Source organism: Vipera ursinii, assembly GCF_947247035.1.
Source record: "Vipera ursinii genome assembly, chromosome: 3".
In the NCBI taxonomy this organism is placed as follows: Eukaryota; Metazoa; Chordata; class Lepidosauria; order Squamata; family Viperidae; genus Vipera; species Vipera ursinii.
The window spans coordinates 117,383,487-117,406,562 of NC_139516.1; the positions used below are offsets into that span (position 1 = coordinate 117,383,487).

Genomic DNA, 23,076 nt, shown 5'->3' on the forward strand with positions numbered 1-23,076 from the left:
AGCAGTTCAATTCTTACTGGCTCAAAGTTGATTCAGCCTTACATCCTTCTGAGGTTGGTAAAATGAGGACCCAGATTGTTGGGGACAATATGCTGACTCTGTAAATTGCTTAGAGAGGGTTGTAAAGCACTGTGAAGTGGTACATAATTCTGAGTGCTATTGCTATTATTGTGGTTGGTTGCAGTCAGCCAATGTTGTTGTTATTGTTGATATTTGAAGGAAACAGAATATTATGTAAATGGCCATGTAGCCACTTTTGCTATTTTATCAGAATGTACCTCAGAACTCCAAACCTTTTCTTAGGATGTGAAAATAATAAGACAGTACGTTTGATCAGCACATTTGTTTTTTTCCTCATGTTAGTTAGCCCAACAGTACACTCAGGATATTAATATTTCACTGGCAATACGATTTGTAGAGATGTAATAGGCATAATTTTAACAGAAGCATCTCTGAAGCAATTGGAGAATTTACATATATGTTTAGTACACTGCTATAGGTCTTGGAAGGCACTAAAACAGATAGGAAGAGGAGGGGCTTGGTTAGAGATGGAGAAAAATGAGGAACTCTGAGAGTAGCAAGTCTGAAAGAGTTTCATAATAAAAAAAATAAGTTACAATTTACACTGAAGTCTTTGTCAGGAACCATCTACAAAAGAATACCATTGGTGATAAGATGGGTTCCTGGCACATTCTTGTTGCTGCCAGCCTCTGAACATTGATACAAAAAGTTGTATATAGAATATAAGCTATGGGTGGACACTTTGCACTCTGTTATCATGATGCACAAGGAAGATGGAATTCAAAGGGCAATACTGCTATGCTGCTTGTGAATTCCAATGTAAGAGATTATATGGAATGGAATGGAATGGAATGGAATAGAATAGAATAGAATAGAATAGAATAGAATAGAATAGAATAGAATAGAATAGAATAGAATAGAATAGAATAGAATAGAATAGTGGCAGGGACCTTGGAGGTTTTCTAGTCCAGCCCAAGAAAAAACAAACACCTTTCAGAAGGAAATATACTCTACGCTACAACTAACTCACCAAACAATTGTTGCATGCAAAGAGGACATAAAAGGAAACCATAATGAGACTAAAAATAATTTAGATAATATAAATGAGCAAATCTCCAAACTAAATCTACAACTAAAAAGTTCCCAGACAATGACTATAAAGTATGAACAAATCAGAAGATGAAGCAGAGGAAATGGACCTAGAGATGGAAGAGATAAAAGAAGGGAAATATAAACTACCATATACAAATAAAATACTGCAAGGCTTACCTATAACGATAAAAATGCAAAAGACCCTTTACCCCTTAAATCTGCAAAATACACAAGGAATGTGTATGTGATGACAAGGAAGATTTTAAAAAATGGAACGTAGAGCTGTCAGGGGAAATGTTACAACTTGGGAGACAAAAAATGAAAAGAGAAATTGAGGGAGAAGGAAAGTGGGAGTTGCTTAAGGAACATAAATGGGAGGAATTCCCTCCAAAAAATATCCTACCTAAATAATCTTCCTCATGCCAAGCAACTTTCATAAAAATAGAAAGAAAATTCCTGGGCAATTTAATTGCCTTGGCTTGGAAAGCTACTTGGCAAAGAAAGAAAATGAGAGATTTTAAAAATAGAAGATTTGACCTATTAGAAGGAGCATTATATCTTTAAATACTTGTTTGAATATGATTAAAAGAAGAGATGACCCTCAGATATAATTAGACTTTTATAATGAAAGATATGATCTAGAATTAAAATAGAATTTTTTTCTTCTTTTGATATGAGAAATACGAACATAAGAGGAGGATTGATATGAATATTTTTAGCTATATATGTAATTAATATTGAGAAAATCATAACTGAGAAAGATACTTCAAATATTGATGGGAAACCAAACTTTAACTAGAGCACGAAAAATAGGGTATTGATTTATGAATTGATATTATTTGTATAATATTAGTAAAATATGATGAAGATGCTTATATCTAACTTTGTATACATCAATAATACCAAGAATTGTAACTGTGTAATGAGTGGAAAATGGAAAAGATATGGGGAAGAAAGGAGGATCAGGGAAAAAATAGATTTATTTTTAAGAAATTAATGTTAAATATGTGAACCCAGACAACATGTTGTTTACTAAGCACAAAAGATTGTAATTAAAAATTAATAAAACGTTAAAAAAAGAATCTGTTTGATCTCCCAGTTGCTGCAGAGTTTGTCTCCCAGTTGATATCTGGATAGTTGAAGTCTCCCATTACTATTGTGGGTATGCTTCCTACATACGTTTGTTAACTGGTTGGCAAAGAGTTCATCTATTTCTTTTGGTTGGTTGGTTCCCCTGTAATACACACCTATGGCAATGTCACTTTTCCCCCCTTTTATATTTACCCATATACATTCTGGAGGATTTTATCTTTGATCATGTGCATTTCTGTGCAACTCCCCCTCCTCTTTTTGTAGATCTATTTCTTTTGAACAATTTGTATCCATCCATTAGTTCATTCCAGTGATGGGTTTCGTCCCACCAGATTTCTGTAATGCCAACTATATCATACCCACCCTTGTGTATTATTGCTTCTAGTTCACCCTGTTTGTTCTCCAAGCTTTGAGCATTTGTATATAAGCATTTAAGAACTTTATGTCTGTCCGTGGCTATGTTTCCTGGATCTCCTGATTGTTGTTTGAGTTTTTCTTTTTTTCCTCATCACTCCCTACCTCATTGTTTGATTTGTTTTCTTAAGATTTATGACTGGTTTTGTGTTCTAAAGATTCTAAATATTGGTCACCCTTCCCCCTCAATTTTAGCTTAAAATCCTTCTAATGAGTTGGGCCAGTCTTTTTCTGAGTACATTTTTCCCTGTTTTCATGAGGTGCAGCCCATCCCTTGCCAAGAGTCCTTTGCATAGGAAATGCAGTCCATGGTCCAGGAAACCAAAATTTTCTTGATGACACCAACCCTTTAGCCAGTGGTTCATTTCTAGAATTTTTCCCCCCCTCAATGGGGGGTTGGTCTTTCGTTAGGAATACTGGTGAGAACACTACTTGTGCTCCTTAAATTTATTGCCTAGTTGCTTATAATCTCTCAATATTGTACTTAGGTTCTTTGTTGTGTCATTTGTCCCAATGTGAACGAGGAGGAAAGGGTAGTAATCTGTGGGCTTAATTATTTTGGTTAGGTTCTTGACAACATACCTCCCTGGATTACATGTCTGGTCTGCAGATGACTGATTTTGTTCCTTTGAGGATATAATCTCCTATTACCAACACTTGCCTTCCTTTTTTGTGGGGTGCAGTTTGTTGTGCTTTTTTTCTGTTTATCTCAGGTGTGTTTGTTGATGTGACTCTTTTAAGGATGTTTGGTGTTGTTTCTTTGCTAGGTGTCTGCATGTTTTCTTTGAGTGGGAGGTTGTGGGTCTGCGTATTTCCATCTAGGGGGAAAAATGTTTCTTCAACATATCTACTGACTACATGGTTCCCTCAATGCATAATTTCAGACAGGGTGTCCAATTTATTTCTAAGTTCTGGAAAGCCTTTTTGGACCTTTTGGGCACAGAACAAGGCTTGAGTTCTAGTCATCATCCTCAAATGAATGGGGGGACAGAACAAATGAACTCAGTTCTAGAACAATACCTTAGATGTTTTATTAACTATCAACAGGACAATTGGACTGACCTCCTGCCCTTTGCTGAAGTGGCATATAACAATGCTATCCACTCTAGTACCGGATACACTTCCTTTCAAGTGGCTACAGGGCAGGTGTTTAACCCAATGCCAGAACTGCCTACCGTTGAACCCACCATCCCTTCCTTTAAGGAATGGATAAATCAGTTACAAAACACCTGGCCAATAGTAAGGAAAGCTCTAGATGAAGCCAGGGATGCCTACAAAGCTCAAGCAGATAAGGAAAGAATAGAACCCAAACCTTTCTGCCTTGGGGACAGGGTTTATCTATCCATTAGGTTTCTTCAGTCACTTCAACTTTGGAAGAAGCTAGGCCCCAAGTTTGTAGGACCCTTCCCCATCAAATGTATTGTAAACCCAGTTACTGTGCAATTAGAACACCCAAAACTCTTAAGCAAATCCACCCGTGTTCCATTATGGTTTACTAATACCAGAAATAACCTCGTCTTTAAGGCCAAAGGGGCCTCTTGCACCACAACCTATTATGATAGAGGGGGAGCAGCACTTTGAAATTCAGGAAATCCTAGACTCCCATAGGCATCATGGGACTGTCCAATATTTGGTGGCTTGGAAAGACCTTCCAGCCTCCCAAAATGAGCGGGTACAAAAAAAGCATGTTAGAGCCCTTAGATTACTTAAATGTTTTCATGCTTGTTGTCCAAATAAATCTAATTAACCTATTGTTCTCTTTTTCTCCCTATTTTATTTTCTGTTTCTGCAGGCAGATTTCTCCTTTTATTAAGGGGGAACAGCATGTCAGAAAACCCTTCTTTTCAGGGCTCTGCCATTCTAGTGGGAGGGGGGAGGTTTTTCCTCTGCTGGGATGGGGGCTTGTGGTTTGTACTTCCTCTGCTTTGTTCCTCCTCAACTTTGATGTATCTCTTTGGGTATGAAGTGAAGAGAATGGAACGTGCCAGGGGCCATCTCCAGTCCATTGTGAGATCCAGTGAAGTGCCTGGGAACCGTCCCTTATTAGCTCCGGTTCCAAATAGCAACTTCGCACTGGTGGATTGGCTGGACACGAACTGGACAACAGTTCTGATTTTTGGGAGGAGTAGTTGAGGCAGGACCTTACATACCATCTATTCTATAGCTGTGAATTAGGAGTTTCTTGCATAAATGTAAAACCTTTCTTTTCTCATCACTGAATTACGTTATGTTAGATAAGGCCCAGTGTGCAAGCCTGTCAAGATCCAGAAGGATCTTGAGCCTATCTTCTAAAGTGTTGGTAATTTCCCCCAGCTTGGTGTTGTCTGCAAATTTGATGAGTTCCCTTTCTATCCTCTCGTCTAAATCATTTATAAAGATGGTGAAGAGCATGGGTCAAGACAGAATCCTGGGATCTCCCATTGCATGCTTCCTTCCATGCAGATGTAGTTCCATTGAAGACTACATGTTGAGTGTGGTTGGTCAACCAGTTATGGATCCATCTGGTGATGCTGCTGTCTATTCCACATGTTTATATCTTACCAAGAAGTAGGCTGTGGTCTAATTTGTCAAATGCCTTACTGAAATCCAAATATACTATGTGCGCTGCATTTTGCCGGTCCACTAATTTAGTCATGTTGTGAAAGAATGAAATAAGATTTGTTTGGCATGATCTGTTTTTGACAAACCCATGCTTCTGGTTATAACTTTGTGCTCACACATCTGTTGTTTGATTATCTTTTCCAAGATTTTTCCAAGTATTAATGTTACCCTGATTGGACTGTAGTTTTACGATTCTGTTCCCCCCTTTTTTTGAAGATTGGAACAACATCAGCTCTTTTCCATTCCTCTGGTAGTTCCCTGGTGCCCCAGGATGTTTGAGAGATATGGTTCAATGGTTCCATGACCATGTCTGCCAACTTCTATAGAACCCTGGGTTTTAATCCATCAGGACCTGGTGGCTTCCAGCAATATGGCCGGCAACTGACATGCCTAGAGAATCTCCTCTCTCTGGACCAGGGGTAGGCAACCTCGGCTCTTTTATGACTCATGGACTTCAACTCCCAGAATTCCTGAGTCAGCATAGCTGACTCAGGAATTCTGGGAGTTGAAGTCCATGAGTCATAAAAGAGCCGAGGTTGCCTACCCTTGCTCTGGACCATCATTTTTCCAACTTAACAACAGAAGGAACAGGCTTTCCTCTCATTCATCTGACTCTCCTGTGTTAGGGAGAGTCCTAAAATAATCCCATAAGATCATCTGTACAGCAAAGGTCTGCAAGTAGCCTCAGCTGGTGCGCTAATGCCTGTGGGGTGGGACTGCAATGACATCATTGTTGAACAAAATAGCCATTTTGGAAGTCGTGCCTTTCATTTCTTAACCAATTTATGAGACTGTTATCTTTAACAGTTAAAAGTGTGTCTCTGTGGTCACAGTCTGTTACTCTTTTTTGAAGCTGTCTGCCGTTTTTGAGACTTCTTTGTTGTTAAAAGACAAGGAAGAGGGTTGCTGGAGGCAAGCTAAAAATAAGGCTGGTATTTTTTTCCTTTTGAGATTTGATGGAGAAATGTAAGGATAAAGGTTATGGTTTTATTTTACTATTTTTAAAATAATCTGTAGCCTTGAATTGCTTTGCTGTGGGTGGTTGACATTTTCCAATTTTCATGAACTCTGATTGGCCAGAAAAAGGAATAAATAAATATACATTTTTGACCACTAGATGGAGCTACAAAGATGCTTAAACCTAAGCTCGAATCTGTCATCAGGGAAATCTTTGAAAGCTCCCTACAGAGAATCACCCCTCTTATAAATCAGCTAAGTACTAAAGATACAAATGACATAGATGATTTAAAAAAGAGCAAATGACACAATTAGGTGTAGAAAATTATCAACCCACTAAGATAACCCTACAAATACGAGTATTGGATAATGCAAATATCTGCAAATTTGGAATATAAGCTGGACACCAGCTTTTATTATGATTATGATTTGAATATAACCCTCTCAGCCCAGTTGAAACAAGAGTAACAGGAAAATTCATAATTTTTAAGAGGTCAAGTTTGTGATTTTTTTCTTCATGGATATTAACAAGGTTGAGAATCCTTTGAGAAAAAAAGACTTGATAAACATCTCAGAGATTTTATTCCACAAGGAAGAGCTCCAAGCTAATCTACAACTTTTAACAGAACAACTTTTGGATTCTTGTTTCATGGATATTAACAAGGTTGAGAATTTCTTGAAGAAAAGAAACATGATAGACATTCCTGAGGAGAATTTTTTTATTATTCTATGAAGACTCGCTGGAGGGGATGACTTAAATTTAATGAGTTAATCAGTTAGGATGGATTTTTATAAGCTTGATATATGTATCGAAAGAAAACTTCAGGGTAGTTTTGTATTTAAAAAATGAGTTTGTAAATATATGTTTTCTGTCCTTCTATGTAACGTTGAATAATTCCCAAAGTTTAAAATATTATTGATCCAATTTGAAAATAAGAGAAGAAAAAGATTTTATTCCATGAGGATAAATTTGAAGGAGGGATTTAAATCAAATGAGTTAATTGGAGTTAATTGGATTTTTATTGATGTGATATATGTAATTGAATGAAAGCTTTAATGTAGTTCGGGGTTTAAAATGAAGTCCCCCCCGCCGCCTTTATATATAATGCTTGAGTAATTTTTAAAGTTTGTAAAATATCATTAAAAATGAACTTTAATGTATTTATGTTAAGAAGAAGTTTTAAAAGTAATGAAAAACTTACTGTTTTAAAATTTACAAAAAGTGTAAATTTTAGGATTAAAAAATATGAAATAATATAGGGAAATCTTTTAATATAAATTATTATTTTTTATTTTATTTTTTTAAATGCCATTTATATCCTGCCCTTCTCCGAAGACTCAGGGCGGCTTACAAGCTTAGCAGTAGTTACAAATGCATCTAGCGGTGATTCTGTCTAGCCCACATTTTTCTGGCTTACCAAGAAGTAGATTGCGGTCTACTTTTGTCTCCCAGTTTAATTTTGTTTCTATTTGGAAATTGCTTCTGGATTTTGTGCTTGCGATGGAAAAAAATATAAAACTTTGATTTTGTTTTTGCTGATTAGATAGGTTTGTTGCTATAGAAATGGCTAGTATATACTGTTGTGTAAAAGTAAAAAGTTGAGGTTGTACTGTTGTTGTCTTCTATGCTAAAGAGAATTGGAAGTCAATGCTTTTTTCTTTCTTTTTCCTCTTTACTCCATATTTTCTCTTTTTCCCCTCCCCCTCAGTTTTCTATTTTTTTTATTTCTCTTTGTATTTTATACTTTGATAAATGAATGAAAATATATTTTTTAATTGTAAAGTTTTAAAATACATTTTAAAAACATAAACTCCCTCCCTCCCCCTCCCCCCCACTTACCCTCCCCCCCTCCCCTCCCCGACTTCCCAGAGCTGAATACAGGGTATTAACTTTTACAAACTTAAGCTAAAATAAGCTAACTGACTAAAAAAACCACTTAAAATTCTATTGCAATTTAACTCCCCTTAAATATAACTAGATAACTAAATACTAATAACTAAATAATAATACATCTTATAATACTAATACTTATTCATATGCTAAATGAAACTTTTTAGTCCCATATTTATTAATGAAAATATATTATGAAGGGCCTGGTGATTTGAATTCATCTAGAGTGAATAGATATTGTCTTATCATTTTTTGCCTATTTTGACTTATATTCCCTTTCTGTATAGAAGTCACTTTGCTATTTTGACTTGTATTCCCTTTCTGTATACAAGTCAAGTACTGCTTTTGATGGATTTGACTATTTTTTCCATTTTGTGTAAAGACATACGCAAAGAATGAATTAAGCAGTTCCATTTTCTCTCTGCTGCCCATCACCTCCTTGTCATCTTCTGTAAACTAATGGAATGCTACTACAACAGTAGACCTAACAAGAGGGGATGTATGCAATGTATGAGGGAACTATGAATGGATAGAAGACCTGCATCCACACTAACTCTGAAAACAGCTAGTTACTCAATGCTTCAACATAATGAAGAGGAAGCAGCTCTCACAACCTGAGATAAAACAACTGCACATCCAAGACTCAAGAAGACACAGAAGAACAAGTGGATGTGCAGCAAACACTTGAAGCTAGAATGTCAATGCTAAGAAAGTCTGTGAATGCTTGGTGCTACACATAGTCAACAGGACACTAAGAACCTTCTTCAAGAAATACAATGGGACTGTGGAAGAGAAGACTGGCAGTTAACGCAAGCTAGCTCACACAGGGCCACCAAATGGAGCATGTATCAAGGTAATGCATGCAGATTTGAAGCCCCTCAGCCAGATAATCTCAAGGTCTGGATATGAATACAAGTTCCAAATTGAACAACCATCAGCTATCTCCTCTACATAGATGGCATTAAGCTATGTGCTAAGAATGAATGAGACATCAACTCTTTGATCCACCTGGCATATCTACTGTAAGGACATTGGGATGTTGTTCAGACTGAAGATGTGTGGCCAGATGATAGTTAAGAGAGGGAAGATAATTAAGACTGATGGGGTGGTGACCTAGCAGACATACAGAGCAAGTACATACAAGTACCTTGGCATCCTCCAATTACATGGGAGTCATAATGAGAGAAGACAAGGAGGACAGCAACATCCAAGTGCCACCAAAGCATAGACAGGTCCTGAAGAGCCAATTCAATAGGAAGAACAAGATCCACACAATCAACACATCTGCTCTGCCAGTCATCAGATGCCATGTTGGTATAGGGAATTGGCCAAAGGAGGTTATGGAAGCTACTGATGTAAAGACCCCAAAGCTCTTGACAATGTAGAGAAGTTTCCTCTCCCAAGCCCAACACCCAGAGATTACACACGGCAGAAAGAAGGAAGGCTAAGTCTGGTGAGTGTCAAAGCCATTGCCCTGCATGAAACTCAGAGCATCCAGGAGTACATCAATAAGATGGCATTCAAGGATGAGCTGCTCAGTGAAGAAACAAACATAGTGGAAGATCAAACAAACGAAGTTCCATATCAAGGCAAAACCCTGCATGTATGTACCGTCAACAGATAGCAGAGATGGCAAAAATCCTAACCATGGTTGGAAAGGATTTAATTGAAAGATAGCACCAAGGCACTGATCCTAAAAACAAAAGTCTACTTTTCTAGACAGGATCCAAAGTACAGATTATGCAGAGAGGCCTCAGAGACAATCCAACACATAGTGGTAATGTGTAAGATGCAGGCAGGAACTGCATACACTGAACTGCAGAACCAAGCATTGTGTATGGGAACATCTGCACACAGTGTATGGGCTAGACCCTCCTAAGTCCAGATGGAAGATTCCAGAGAGGGTTGTGGTGAATAAGATCTTCCAGATCCAGATAGTCAGGTCGGTATTGGCCAATCAACAAGACATCATGGTAGTAGACAAGGACCACAAGAAGTGGTGGTGATAGATATAAGCAGAGGAACTGGAGATGATGTGGAAAGTAAAGGCCTAAGTGATTCCAGTGATGGGAGGAGGACTCAGAGGTAAGAAACTGGCAGAAGTAGTTAAATTGTTCAGCCTATTATAAATTTTCTTATTTATGTTTTTATGATATAAATATTCCAAAGATAAAATACTTAATGCTTCCAGGATTATTTTTACATCTCAAACTGCATAACTTTTTTTCTTTTGGACAGCAAGGAAATATTTTCATTGTGGACTACGAACTTCTAGATGGTGTTGAAGTCAATAAGACAGATCCCTGCACAGTACAGTATTTGGCTGCTCCTATCTGTTTATTGTATAAGAATTTAGAGAATAAAATTCTCCCTATTGCAATTCAGGTAATTTTAGTTATACCCAATTAAAATAAAATTTGCTTGTTATTGAAGATATTAAACATTCTATTAAACCTTTCAGATAAATCAAGATCCTGACCAAAACAATCCAATTTTCCTTCCATCTGATGCTAAGTATGATTGGTTATTAGCCAAAACATGGGTACGTTCTTCTGATTTCCATATTCATCAGACTGTGACTCATCTGCTTCGGACTCACTTAATTTCAGAAGTTTTTGCAGTGGCTATGTTCCGACAATTGCCTGAAGTCCATCCTCTCTTTAAGGTGGGTTATTAAATACTAGAATAAGATATATTATTTTATAATCTATATTATAACAAAGCCAATTTGACATAATGATTAAGGCAGCAGACTAAAAACAGAGAGAGAGAAGGTGTATGTACTGCTGTTCTTCTTAACTGTATCTGAACACTTCGAGGATTAGAGTGGCTGTGGCATAGGCCAGTTCATTGGTTTGAGTTACAATTGTACTGATAGTCTCAACTAGTCAGTTAGTGACTGTTCAAGATTATGATGGACCTACCTGGGGTAATTATAACCTGGTTTTGAAAGTCCAATGGCATTTGGCAATGCAGCTGTATTTACAGCTGTTTGGAGCGGTCCATAGTCACGTGACCATGTTTTATGATGTTTTTTCGAAAACTGGCAGGTACTTCCCCTTTTTTGGAAAAGCCAGCCCATAGCAAAACATGGGTTCACTTAACAATCACAGTATTCACTTAACAAGGGTGCCACAAAAGAATCATAAATCCAGGTCAGTCATATATACATTCAGTTACACCCCACTTAACAACCACAGACTCAAGATTGATTCAAAGGTATATGTGTGTTGTGTGTGCGCGCTTTGTGCCTATGGTGCATGGTGACTACCTGGACAAATCCCTGTATTTTCTTGGGAGGCAGGGGGCTATGTTTATACAGACACATATACACACACACACTGTATATGAGAAACTGAGCATAGCAAGGAGAGTTGATTCTGTAAGACCCAATAAACAATTACCAATCCTCATTCAAAAATCAAGTATGATGTGATTGTTATTGCTGGAATGTTCTGTGATGTTTATAACTGGAAGGCTACATTGTACATGAAAGATGGGGATGCTGCTTTGTACCGGAAGAAGAAGCACACTTCCACAGACGTTCAGAAAGCAGAACATGGAAATCCTTTTGAAAATGTTTGGGTAAGAATCAAAGAGTCAGACTTGTATATGGGATTTCAGAAAAGTGGATTTTGAAGAACTTGAAGGAAGTTGTTGGAAATGGGTTCAAAAATTTCTTCCATAAGAAGAAAACTGTAAAAGGTCTCTACTATATTTTATTCATTTTTTTTGAAAAATAGTGTGCTTCATATGTCTATTTGCATTCATTAGGTCAGGGGTCAGCAACCGGAAAAAGGAAAAGAGCCACTCAGAACCGGTTCCATCACACAAACAAAAAAGTGGGAGCTGCAAAAAGTGCACGCGCATGCGTCCACTCACGCGCATGCGCAAAAAATATTTTGCGCATGCGCAAAATGGGAGGTACCTGCGCGGCGACAGGTCTCCCCTTTGGAGAGTTGTGCGCCATCCCGTTCGGAGACCTGGCGCATTCGTCAAACACAGACGAACGCGGCAGCTGTGCAAACGGGACGGCGGCAGCTTGGGAGAGGTGCGCGCGCACCTCTCCCAAGCCTCCGCTGTCCCTTTCGGAGACCTGCCGCGTTCGTCAAACACGGACGAATGCGGCAGCTGTGCAAACGGGATGGTGGCGGCTTGGGAGAGGTGCGCGCGCACCTCTCCCAAGCCGCCGCCATCCCTTTCGGAGACCTGCCGCGTTTGTCAAACATGGACGAACGCGGCAGCTGCGTGCACAGACATCCAAGCCCCGTCTAGGCCCGGGGAGGGGGGAGCGCGGCAGGCGAATGCGGCAGGTCGGGACGGCGGCGGTTTGGAGAGGTGCGCGTGCACCTCCGCCCTTCGGAAAGGTGCGCACAAACCTCTCGGAACGGGCGGTGCCACTCTCCATTTGGAGAGGTGGGCGCGCACCACTGCCCGTTCGAAGAGGTGCGCGTGCACCGGGCGACTGGGAGCTGCAGGAGACGGCTCAAAGAGCCGCATGCGGCTCCGGAGCCGTGAGTTGCCGACCCGTGCATTAGGTTAAAACAAATCAAGTTACTGAGAATAAATATTGCCCTCATTAAATCAAACAAATTGATAACAAAAATAATAGACAATTGATACATATGAGATATACTCAGAAAGAGTACCATAACTTTGAACAGTCACTAAACAACTGGTCATAAGTCAAGGACTACTTGTATAACAAAGCTATTTTTAAAAGATAAATAGAAAGTAAGTTAAAATTAGAGAGCCTATATGTGAGTTCTAATCCCATTTTAGGCATGAAGTCTGTGCCAGAAAACAACACCAACTTGAATAAAACAAAATGAACCCTTGGCATAAATTAGTAAATCCCTTGAGAGTCAAACAATGTATATATGACAGCAAATCTGTCATTTTTTCCTTCTAGGATATCCATCCATGGAATCCTTCCTAATCTCTCTTTTAGTTTGGTTTGATTCAGGCAAAATCTAAACACAAATCTGACTTTGTTCAGTCACCTCTGCCTGCATTATGATGAATTCTAGTAAGTCATAGTCACTCTTCGACAAAGTTCCTACAACTTCCACTTCTGCAACCATTTCATCCCTATCAGTTATGATTAAATCCAGTATAGCTGACCACCTACTTTTCTCCTCCACCTTTTGGGTGACAAGGTCAGAAACCTGTTCAATCTCTGTTGCGTTTTAGAGTTGTTTTCCAAGTTGATGTCAGAGTAGTTAAAGTCCACTATTATTACACTGTGGTATTTCCTGCACATCTTGGCTAACTGATTAGCAAAGAATTCATCTATTTCTTCTGTGTGGTACATGTAGTACACACTTATAGAAATGCCATTTCTTTTTACTTTAATATCTTCCCAAATACATTCAAGAAGGCTTTCATCCCTAGTATTGTGTATTTCTGTAGAGATGTAGTAATTCTTAGCATACAAAACTATTGCGCCCCCTCTTTTTGAGTTGGTTCTGTTTTTTTCTTTTTCTTTTTCTTTGAACAATTTATAACTTCTAGCAGTATGTTCCACCATTGTATCTGCCCTCACGTACTAGGACTGCAAGTTCTCCCCGTTTGTTACTGAACTCTGAGCATTAGTATATAAGTGTTTAAGGCTCACCTTGCATTTGCTTCCTAGTTCTCCTGTTTTATTCCCTTTCTTACTGGCTGTTTAGTTGTCTTGGGGTAGCCAATGATTGATCTTGCTCCCCTTTCAGTTTTAGTTTAAAGCTCTTTAGATGAGCTAGTTGTTTTCCAATCACATCCTTTATGATCCTTGTAAGGTGCACCCATCTCTTGCCAGAAGACTTTCCTGTAGATAATATAAACCGAAGTCCCCAAATCCAAAGTTCTCTTGGCCTCATTACTTGAGCCAGCAGTTTACTTCTAGAATCCTCCATTCTCTGAGTGAATGTTGACCTTTTGTTGAAAGTACATATAAAAATATCACCTGTGCCCCTAAATGTCTTACTTTTCTGCCTAGTTACTCATACTCCCATTAAATTGTTGTCAAGGTTCTGACTGACAAACCCAACCAAGCAAACACCTTCGAGACTTTTTGATCTCTTAATGTAAAACTTTATTGAGTACATCATTTCAGCACATATGAAACCAGCTCTGGCTAAACTCCACCCAAGCCCCATATAGTAAAAGCATAGAATTCTCTCTCCTCCCTCTGGATCAGATCACATTGTCCAATTAAATGGGAAAATATTATTATGAGCAAATGTTTCTGGGTCTGACCAGACAACTGCAAATTTTCCTTAGGTCTCATGTCTTCTCACTTAATCTTTGAGGTTTGCATTCAAATGCTTTCCCTTCCCCCTGGAGTTTGCAATAATAATGAGAATAATGAGAAGCAATAATTGCTGCAGCAGCAAAACTGTACTTTGAAACTTGACAGGCGGAGCCTCCTAAAACCAGGAAGGAACCTGTACAAACTAAACACACACTAATCTCATTCCTTTTCCTCAGCCTCCTACTTCAGGGGCCCTGGTTTCTGAGGGTACTTTGCATGAAATCTACTTATTAACTGCTCTACCCTGATGTTGTGAGATTTAATCCATCTTGCTTCTTCTATCAGACAACCTCTCCCTTTATGGATCCTAGAATCTAAGATACACTTGACCTTATAATGCCTTTTGCCCTCCACTATTATTGGGCTTTCTTTGAGAATAAGTCCACTACTGTCCATATCACTGCATTCCCTCCTCTCTTTATTTATTTATTTATTATTTATTTATTTATTTATTTGATTTATATACTGCCCTTCTCCCGAAGGACTCAGGGCGGTGTACAGGGCAATAAGATGCAATAAAAATACAATATATAAAAGTTAAAATGAGAATTAAATAGAAAAGCCCATTTGGAAGCTTGATAATAGAATCCATGGCTATTTCTTCCAGGTCAGGTCAGCCATTTGTTGCAGTAACCACAGACTCTTCCCTGGTCTATGCTTCATGGCTGCACACACAGCACAGCTTTTTACATAGCTTTCTATGTCCTTCTTCAACCCTGGTCACAAGAATTGTTGTTTAGTCAAGTGTAAAGTCTTTAAAAACACAAAGTGATTGGTTTGCTTAGTGTCGTGGGTTTTCTGTAGTTCTTGTAGTCAGAGGCTATCAGGGACATATAGTTTGTCCCCCTTCCAGGCCAAGTACTCCCTCAGTGTTAATTCTCCTTGGTGGGCTCTGAATCATGCATCGGCTGGCAGGTCTTTCTTCATTTGCTATATGAACTCATCACTGGGGATGGGGAGTTTTCCTTTTTGCCTGCTGCCAGGTGGTAACTTGTGCTACCAACTGCCTCATGGAGATAATGGGGTTCACCACCTCTTCTCGGGTACTTTTGTACAGGGGCATCCGGGATAGTGCATCAGCCAGAAAGTCCCCCCCCCCCGGGATATATTTCAAAACAAAATCAAACTGATGGAAGTATTGAGTCCACCAAACTTCCTTAGGGGAGAGTTTTTGTGGCATCCTCAATGCCTCTAGGTTCTGATGGTCAGTCCACATCTCAAAAGGGATTTTACTTCCCTCTAGGAACTGTCTCCATGTCAATAATGCCCACTGTATAGCAAAGGCTTCCTTCTCCCAAACTGCCCACCATCTCTAGGTCTCATTCAATTTTCTGGAGGTAAATGTGCATGGCTGTAACTTTCCCTCTCTATTTTTTGGAGAAACACAGCCCACACTGCCTCATCACTTGCATCTGCTTGAATTACAAATGGGTCTTCAGGGTCAGGGTGCTTTAGGACCAACTCAGCTGCAAAAAGTCTCTTCAGTCTCTCAAATGCCACTTGGCTATCTTATAGACTCAGCCTTGCTCGCTATAAAGCCATTTTTAACTTTTATGGTAATATTTAAGGTTTAAGGTTTTAAGGTTTTATTTAATTTATATACTGCCCTTCTCCCTGGGGACTTTAGGAAGTTATGAAAAGTTTTTCCATCCAGTAATCTATTTTTTCTTCTCATTCTTAGCTCCTGGTACCTCATGGACGGTTTACAATAGCTATAAACACCAAAGCTCGAGAGCAACTTATCTGTGAATATGGACTTTTTGACAAGGTAAGATTAGCCAATTTGTCTAGAGGTTAAAGCATCATGCTATGAATCAGAAGACCCATGAGTTTTAGTTCCGCCTTAGCCAGAATGCTAGCTGAATGACCTTGGGCCAATCATTTTCTCTCAGCCCTAAGTAGCAGGCAATTGCAAATAACCTCCAAATAACCTTGCCATGAAAAAATGAACCTCTCCAAGCAGTTTTCAGGAATCAAGATTGACTTGGAAATGTTCGTGCATACACACACACACACACACACACACACACACACACACACACACACATAAGAACACTCACAAGATGATGCCACTTCCATTGTTCTGGAGGATAACAGGAAATCTGTAAGGTCCTGCTTCAGCTATCTTTTCAGGAAAGCATGACTCTTGAAACAAGAAGTTATTTCAAAAGTATCTTTTACTGAGAGAAAGTGATTGCAGAGAAGCCCAGTGAAATCTGAAGTTCCTGTGAAAATTGTTAAGCTAATTCCCCATTGTCCAACCCAATGCCACAGTCCATCAGGAGCAAACCCACTGGCATGAAGGCATTGTGAGAACTCTGAGATGAGAAGGTGATAACAAGTCATTCCCTGCCCCTGTGACCTTGATAACAGGTGGGAGCTGACTGGAAAGGTGTCCATACAGATAGTCTTGATGGCCCATTCCCCCCTCCCTAGTTCCCATACAGATACATGAATGCAAAAGCATTAATCCCCAAGAAACATTCCCCCTCCCTTCGGAATGGCAGCATTCCAACAGGGACCTGACAAAATCTTAACTCTTATCCAAACTATAAGGAAAAATCTTACATGTAGTTCTTCCCACCCATCCATTTTACCTGAATACATTTTTTAGGTCCAGAGAGGTGAGATAGCATTACAAAGATACTGAACTCCCCCCTCCCTCCCTGGGTTGAAAATTATTTTAAAGATTGTTTAATCTGACTTATTTAGAGCAGAACCCACTAGAGCAACTCTGACAGATAATTGCCTAGAAGTTTGAAGACCTCCAGCAAATTAAAACTCATTACAGTATTTTATGGGTGATCCATTCTACTGGTTGATTGTTCCTCCTGACATGTAGCTTGAACCTACTTCCTTGCAGTTTTAATCCACTGATTTTAGTTCTGTCCTTGTGAGGTGCAGCCCATCCCTTGCCAGAAGCCTTTCATATAGGTAATGTAGATTGTAGTCTTGGAATCTGAAGTTCTTTTAACAGCGCCATCCCTCAAGCCAGTGGTTTACTACTAAAAGTTTCTGTTTCCTCAATGGATGTTGATTTTCCATTGGAAATACGGTACAAATGGAATACCATTTGTGCTCCTAATACCTTGGCTTTAAACATCAGCTAGAGTTTGTATTTCCTCTCCATTCTATCTATCTATCTATCTATCCATAAATTCTTCCATATTAATGTCTGCCACATCTTTTACTTTTTCTTTGTAATCTTCCGAAAATACATTTAGAAGTACAGAAATTATTACTATCAATTTATTTATTGGTTTATCTCCCAATTCCTCAAAAATCCTTTGAAATTTCTCAAGTGACATACCTTTGTCATTTTGTAAATTTCACCATTCTTATTCCTGCCTGGAGCATTAGTCCTTCTAATGTCACATTTTTATATTCTCATACTTAAGTTTATTCGTTGTTTTATTTTGAACTTTCAGTCAATTATCTCATTCATAATAGATTAAACAATTTTATTATTATTTTGTTTACTCAATTTTTCAGAAGAATTTTCTAAATTCATCTGGTCCCAATAGGCTTAAAACTTTCTTAAATTAAATTCTAAGTTAGCCTTTTCCATTTGTGTTACATTCTTTAAATTATTTAAACTGTTAGCTTTTCTTCTATTTTGCGATGAAGTCTTACTCACCAAATAGTTTTCAAACTTGTTGTTTCGAGAACTTCTTTTAGCTGTAAAATAATTATAAATTCAAAAGCGATTACAAAGTAAGATAGACAAACCCAGTGTCCTTAAAGGCTCCACCCTGATTAAAAGTTTGATGGCTTCCCTCATCTCCTGAGACTCAGACCCATGAGGTGTTTAGTATCCTGCTGTCTCTTCAGACGGAGCAGCCATCTGGAGCATGTGGGTAATCTTTCATCCTCGCCTTGTCCAGAGAGGTTCCATTGGACAGAACATGCTGCTAGTTATTGCCACAGTATCATCTACACTGTTTCAGAGATGTCTAGTTCATCATTTTCCTCCTTAGAAATCCCCCATAATGTCTTGAACTCCCCATATTTTCATTGAACTCTGGACAGCAAAAATCAATCAAAGTCACCTGCCAACATTCCAGTTGAAAGAGCATGTCAGCTCTTCAAAATAGATCAGGCTGGGAAACCAATTCCATGTAGGTCAATACTACTTTTATTGTAAAGCTTTAGCAACAGAATCTTGCAAGGCTGAATATATGTCCCCGACAACTTTATCTTTGTGTGAACTATGAAAGGGTTTGTCTGAGGTGATTAATTAACATTACATACACGTTCCTTTTATTCCATTGTTGCCTTTGTAGCAGATCTTCCTTCTGTCTCTCAAGGCCATTTTCTTTCCCCTCTACATTGCAAGGGCAATTATGTTTTAAGCATATAACTGTAGGGCAGCTGTAATAGAATTTTCTGATCCAGGGAAGGAAAACATTTTCAAAATGTTTTGTTTGAAATGGTATAGGAGGTTCTTCTACTTGAGCAGGGGGCTGGACTAGAAGACCTCCAAGGTCCCTTCCAGCTCTATTCTCTATTATATTCTAAAATATTACAGAACAAGAACAGTTGATATCAATTTTTTTTGTATCAAATAAGCAATTAACATCTTTTTCGATTAAATCAAGACTTAAAAAGAAGATTAACGATAATGGGAAACAAACCTTTGTTGTTGTTAGTTGCGAAGTCGTGTCCGACCCATCGCGACCCTATGGACAATGTTCCTCCAGGCCTTCCTGTCCTCTACCATCTTCTGGAGTCCATTTCAGCTCACACCTGCTGCTTCAGTGACTCCATCCAGCCACCTCATTCTCTGTCGTCCCCTTCTTCTCTTGCCCTCAATCTTTCCCAGCATTAGATATTGATTAATAAATGAAGGCACATCTAGTTTTCAAGATTTTGTAATCCTTTCTCATTTCAACAAACCTACCTCTCTTAATCTCTGAGAATCTTGGTTTTATCACTGTGAGCTTCTTTAAGGGGGCTGACAACAGTTCATACAATAAAAATAGGATGGACTGGTTTTTTTGTTTCATTCTACAACAACTGGCTTGTCACTTTGTCATGTATAGGTCATCAATGCTTCTAGCTTTATGGTACCCAGGCAAAACCATTGCATCTGCTCCTGCGTAGACCACTAAATTATATTAAATGCTCCTCCCTCCCTCAATTCCCATTTTCTGATTGTTTTAAACGCCACATTATGAAATTTGAAAAAGCCTCAGGGGGACACTTTAATCCCCCCTGAATTTCAACATAACATCCTGACTGATGGGCACCAATTTTGGCTTCCAAAATATTAATAGAACTGGGGAGCAGCTCCTTATTTCCTACAGGAGAGGGAAAAACCCACCCATTATATAACTAAATGTTTTTTTTCCCTAGTGTAAATAGTGTGTAAGGTTTCTTTGGAAAATGTGGGGAAGTTGAGTGGCTAAAGCTTTAATATGAAAACAAGCCTATATGGAAACTGGAGCAGCACACATACAGAAGTCCTTAACTATATCACGACTGCATGTGGCCAAGCTGCATCATTGCATCCTTCTGTATGACCTAGTAATCTTAACGTGAGGTCTTTCTCAACTGTGTTTTTCTTAATGACCTATATTATTTGTTTTGGTTGCTAAAGGCAAATGCCACTGGAGGAGGTGGGCATGTGCAAATGGTCCAGCGATCAATGAAACAGCTTACCTACAGCTCGCTCTGCTTTCCTGAAGAAATCAAATCAAGATATATGGAAAGCAGTGAGGATATTCCATACTACTACTATCGGGATGATGGAGTTAAAGTATGGAATGCAATCCAAAGGTAAAAAATCCTGGTTAGGATTTTAATTTTATTACATTTTAGATAGTAATATAAATAACGTAGCATAGTTGGAAAAGATGAGTTTATATAGCTCATTTTTTGTTTGGCCAATACCTATGTATTCTACTTGTTTTCTACTTTAGATAACTTCAAATTACTGCAGGGATGGATGCTATATTTCTGCAAGCTGTAGTAACCATACAGCCATCTAAGTATAGTTCACAAATAGTCAAATGCTCACCATTCTGGATGGGATCACTCCAGACAGACCTGGTATGCAATCTGAGGATCTTCCTGCACTTGTGTCTTTACAAAAGGGGCAAATGGCAACTGTGGCTAAGAGGGCTTTTGTACAATTTTGAAGTGTGCATCAGTTGGACTTATTCCTGGACCAGGATGCCCTGCACATGACCTCATAATCTCCAGACAGTTGCAGTGCCCTTTATATGATGCTGCTCTTGAAGAATATTCAGAAGCTTTAACTGGTGCATAATGTAGCAATACAGTTAATGGCACCAGTTATTCAGGGCATGTAATTTTACTGCCCTGCAAGCTCCATTGGCTTTCACTGTATTTGCAAGTGTAATTCATGGTGGTGGTTGTTACCTTTAAAGATCTTCATGGCTTGTGACTAGCTTAGTTATGGGACCATGTTCCCCAATTATCTTTACCTCTCATACACAGGCAGGAGGATCATGCTATGGGTAATGTCAGCTAAAAAGAGTTGACTGGTGGGACCTAGAAGGGGAGTTCTTTGGACCATTGTCTATCTGAGATTAGATCGACCAGGTTCTTACTGGTCTTTCATAAGACCTTAAAAACTAAAGATCATGGAGCTTTTGAAAATGGGCCCAGGAGGAGGGAAACCCTGACCCAGCCAGCCATTGAATTGGACAATGGAATGACAAACGGCGTTTGAAAAGCTTCAGACACTTTGCTGCGGAGCCTGTGCTAAAACACTCTAACTCCGAGGAACTGTTTGTAATTCAAGCACCGATGTTGCGGTGTGGGCGGTGCTACTTCAAAAGAACAGAGAGGGACATCTGCAGCCATGCACTTACATTTCCCAAAAGCTAAACAAAACCGAGAGGCGATAGGCAGTATGGGGGAAAAAAGCCTTTGCCGTGCAGTGGGCACTACTGACATGGAGACAATTCCTAGAGAGAGATAAAATCCCATTAGAAGTTTTGACTGATCACAAAAATCTAGAAGAGCTGAAGACTGCACAAAAACTTTCCCCTAAGCAGGTTCAGTGGGCTCAATACTTCAATAGGTTTGACTTTGTTTTAAAATACACCCGGGGGTGGGGGGAAACTTCCTAGCTGATGCACTGTCGTGCCTAAAGGTAAAGGTAAAGGTTCCCCCGCACATGCGTGCTAGTCGTTTCCGACTCTAGGGGCCGGTGCTCATCTCCGTTTCATAGCCGAAGAGCCAGCGTTTGTCCGAGGACGTCTCCGTGGTCATGTGGCCGGCATGACTAGCACAGAACGCTGTTACCTTCCCACCGTAGTGGTCCCTATTTTTCTACTTGCATTTTTACGTGCTTTCGAACTGCTAGGTGGGCAGAAGCTGGGACGCGTAACAGGCGCTCACTCTGCTACGCGGCACTCGGGATTCGACCCGCCAAACTGCCGACCTTACGATCGACAAGTTCAGCGTCCTAACCCACTGAGCCACCGCGTCCCTTATTGTCGTGCCTACTGCAATACAAAAGTACTTGGGAAGAAGTGATAAACCCTATTTAGTTTAGTTTAGTTTATTAGACTTATATACCGCCCTTCTCCCGTAGGACTCAGGGCAGTTCACAAGGTTTTTTAAAAGAAACAATACCACAATTACAAAATTTAAAACAATTAAAATGATTATATTAAACCTTGAATATAAAAATCCTAACTAAAAACCAATTAAAACCCCAATTAATACCCTCAGTCCAGGCCAGAAAGCTCAAAGAGCCAGGTCTTCAGGTCCCGGTGGAATGAACGGAGGTCAGGGGCAGTCCTAAGCTCTACAGGCAGCTGGTTCCAAAGGGCCGGCGCACCCACAGAGAAGGCCCTCCCCCTGGGTATTGTCCACCGGCAATCTTTTACCGGCGGTACCCTGAGAAGACCCTCCCTGTGGGAGCGCACAGGACGAAGGGAACTTGATGCCGGCAGCAGGTGCTCCCTCAAATATCCCGGACCCAAGCCATTTAGGGCTTTATGGGTCATCACCAGCACCTTGAATCTCCATGAAGCAGTTGGTTGCTCAAGTGACCATCAGGCAACAGGAAAGAAGGAAGACCCCCATCGCTGATGATGCTTTCATGCAACAGATGAAGCAGGAACTGCAAACTGATGCATTGTTTGGAGCCCACTGAGGAGAGGTAACATTGAGGGAGGAGTTGGCCTGGAAGGGGTGCAAACTGTATGTCCCTGACAGCCTACGACTCCAAGTTCTATAGAGGAGCCAAGCAAACCAGCCACTTTGGATTCTTAATGACTTTGCACTTGACTAAATGACAATTATGATGGCCAGAGATGAAGAAGGACATAGAAAGCTATGTGAAAAGTTATGCTGTGTGTACAGCCATGAAGTGCCAACCAGAGAAGAGTCTGGGATTGCTGCAGCAAGTGGCTGATCTGACCCGGCCTGGGAAAGAAATAGCCATAGACTTTATAATTGAGCTTCCAGAGAGTGGGGGAAATAAGGGATATGGACAGTAGTGAACCTGTTCTCAAAGCAGGCCCACTTCATAGCATGCTCTAGCCTCCCATCCAACCAGAGAATGGCAAGGATGTTTATTTATTTTTATTTATTTTTATTACATTTATATCCTGCCCTTCTCCGAAGACTCAGGGCGGCTTACAAGCTTAGCAGTAGCCTTCATTCTATGTATATGCCTGCTTGTTAGGGCTTTCACACACACCCCAAGCGGCATTATTACAAAGTCAGCTTA

At 39.6% G+C, this 23,076-nt stretch overlaps 1 protein-coding gene across 2 annotated transcripts in view; it reads left to right on the forward strand.

Moving 5' to 3' along the window:
* ALOX5 (arachidonate 5-lipoxygenase) overlaps positions 1-23,076 on the forward strand; it is a 97,442-nt gene that overhangs the window by 46,192 nt on the left and 28,174 nt on the right. For both annotated transcript variants that reach the window (XM_083357544.1, XM_083357543.1), the window contains exons 7-10: positions 10,307-10,453; positions 10,530-10,733; positions 16,045-16,131; positions 19,963-20,141. In XM_083357544.1, the coding sequence (XP_083213670.1) occupies positions 10,307-10,453; positions 10,530-10,733; positions 16,045-16,131; positions 19,963-20,141 (617 nt within the window). The remainder of the gene's footprint in view (positions 1-10,306; positions 10,454-10,529; positions 10,734-16,044; positions 16,132-19,962; positions 20,142-23,076) is intronic.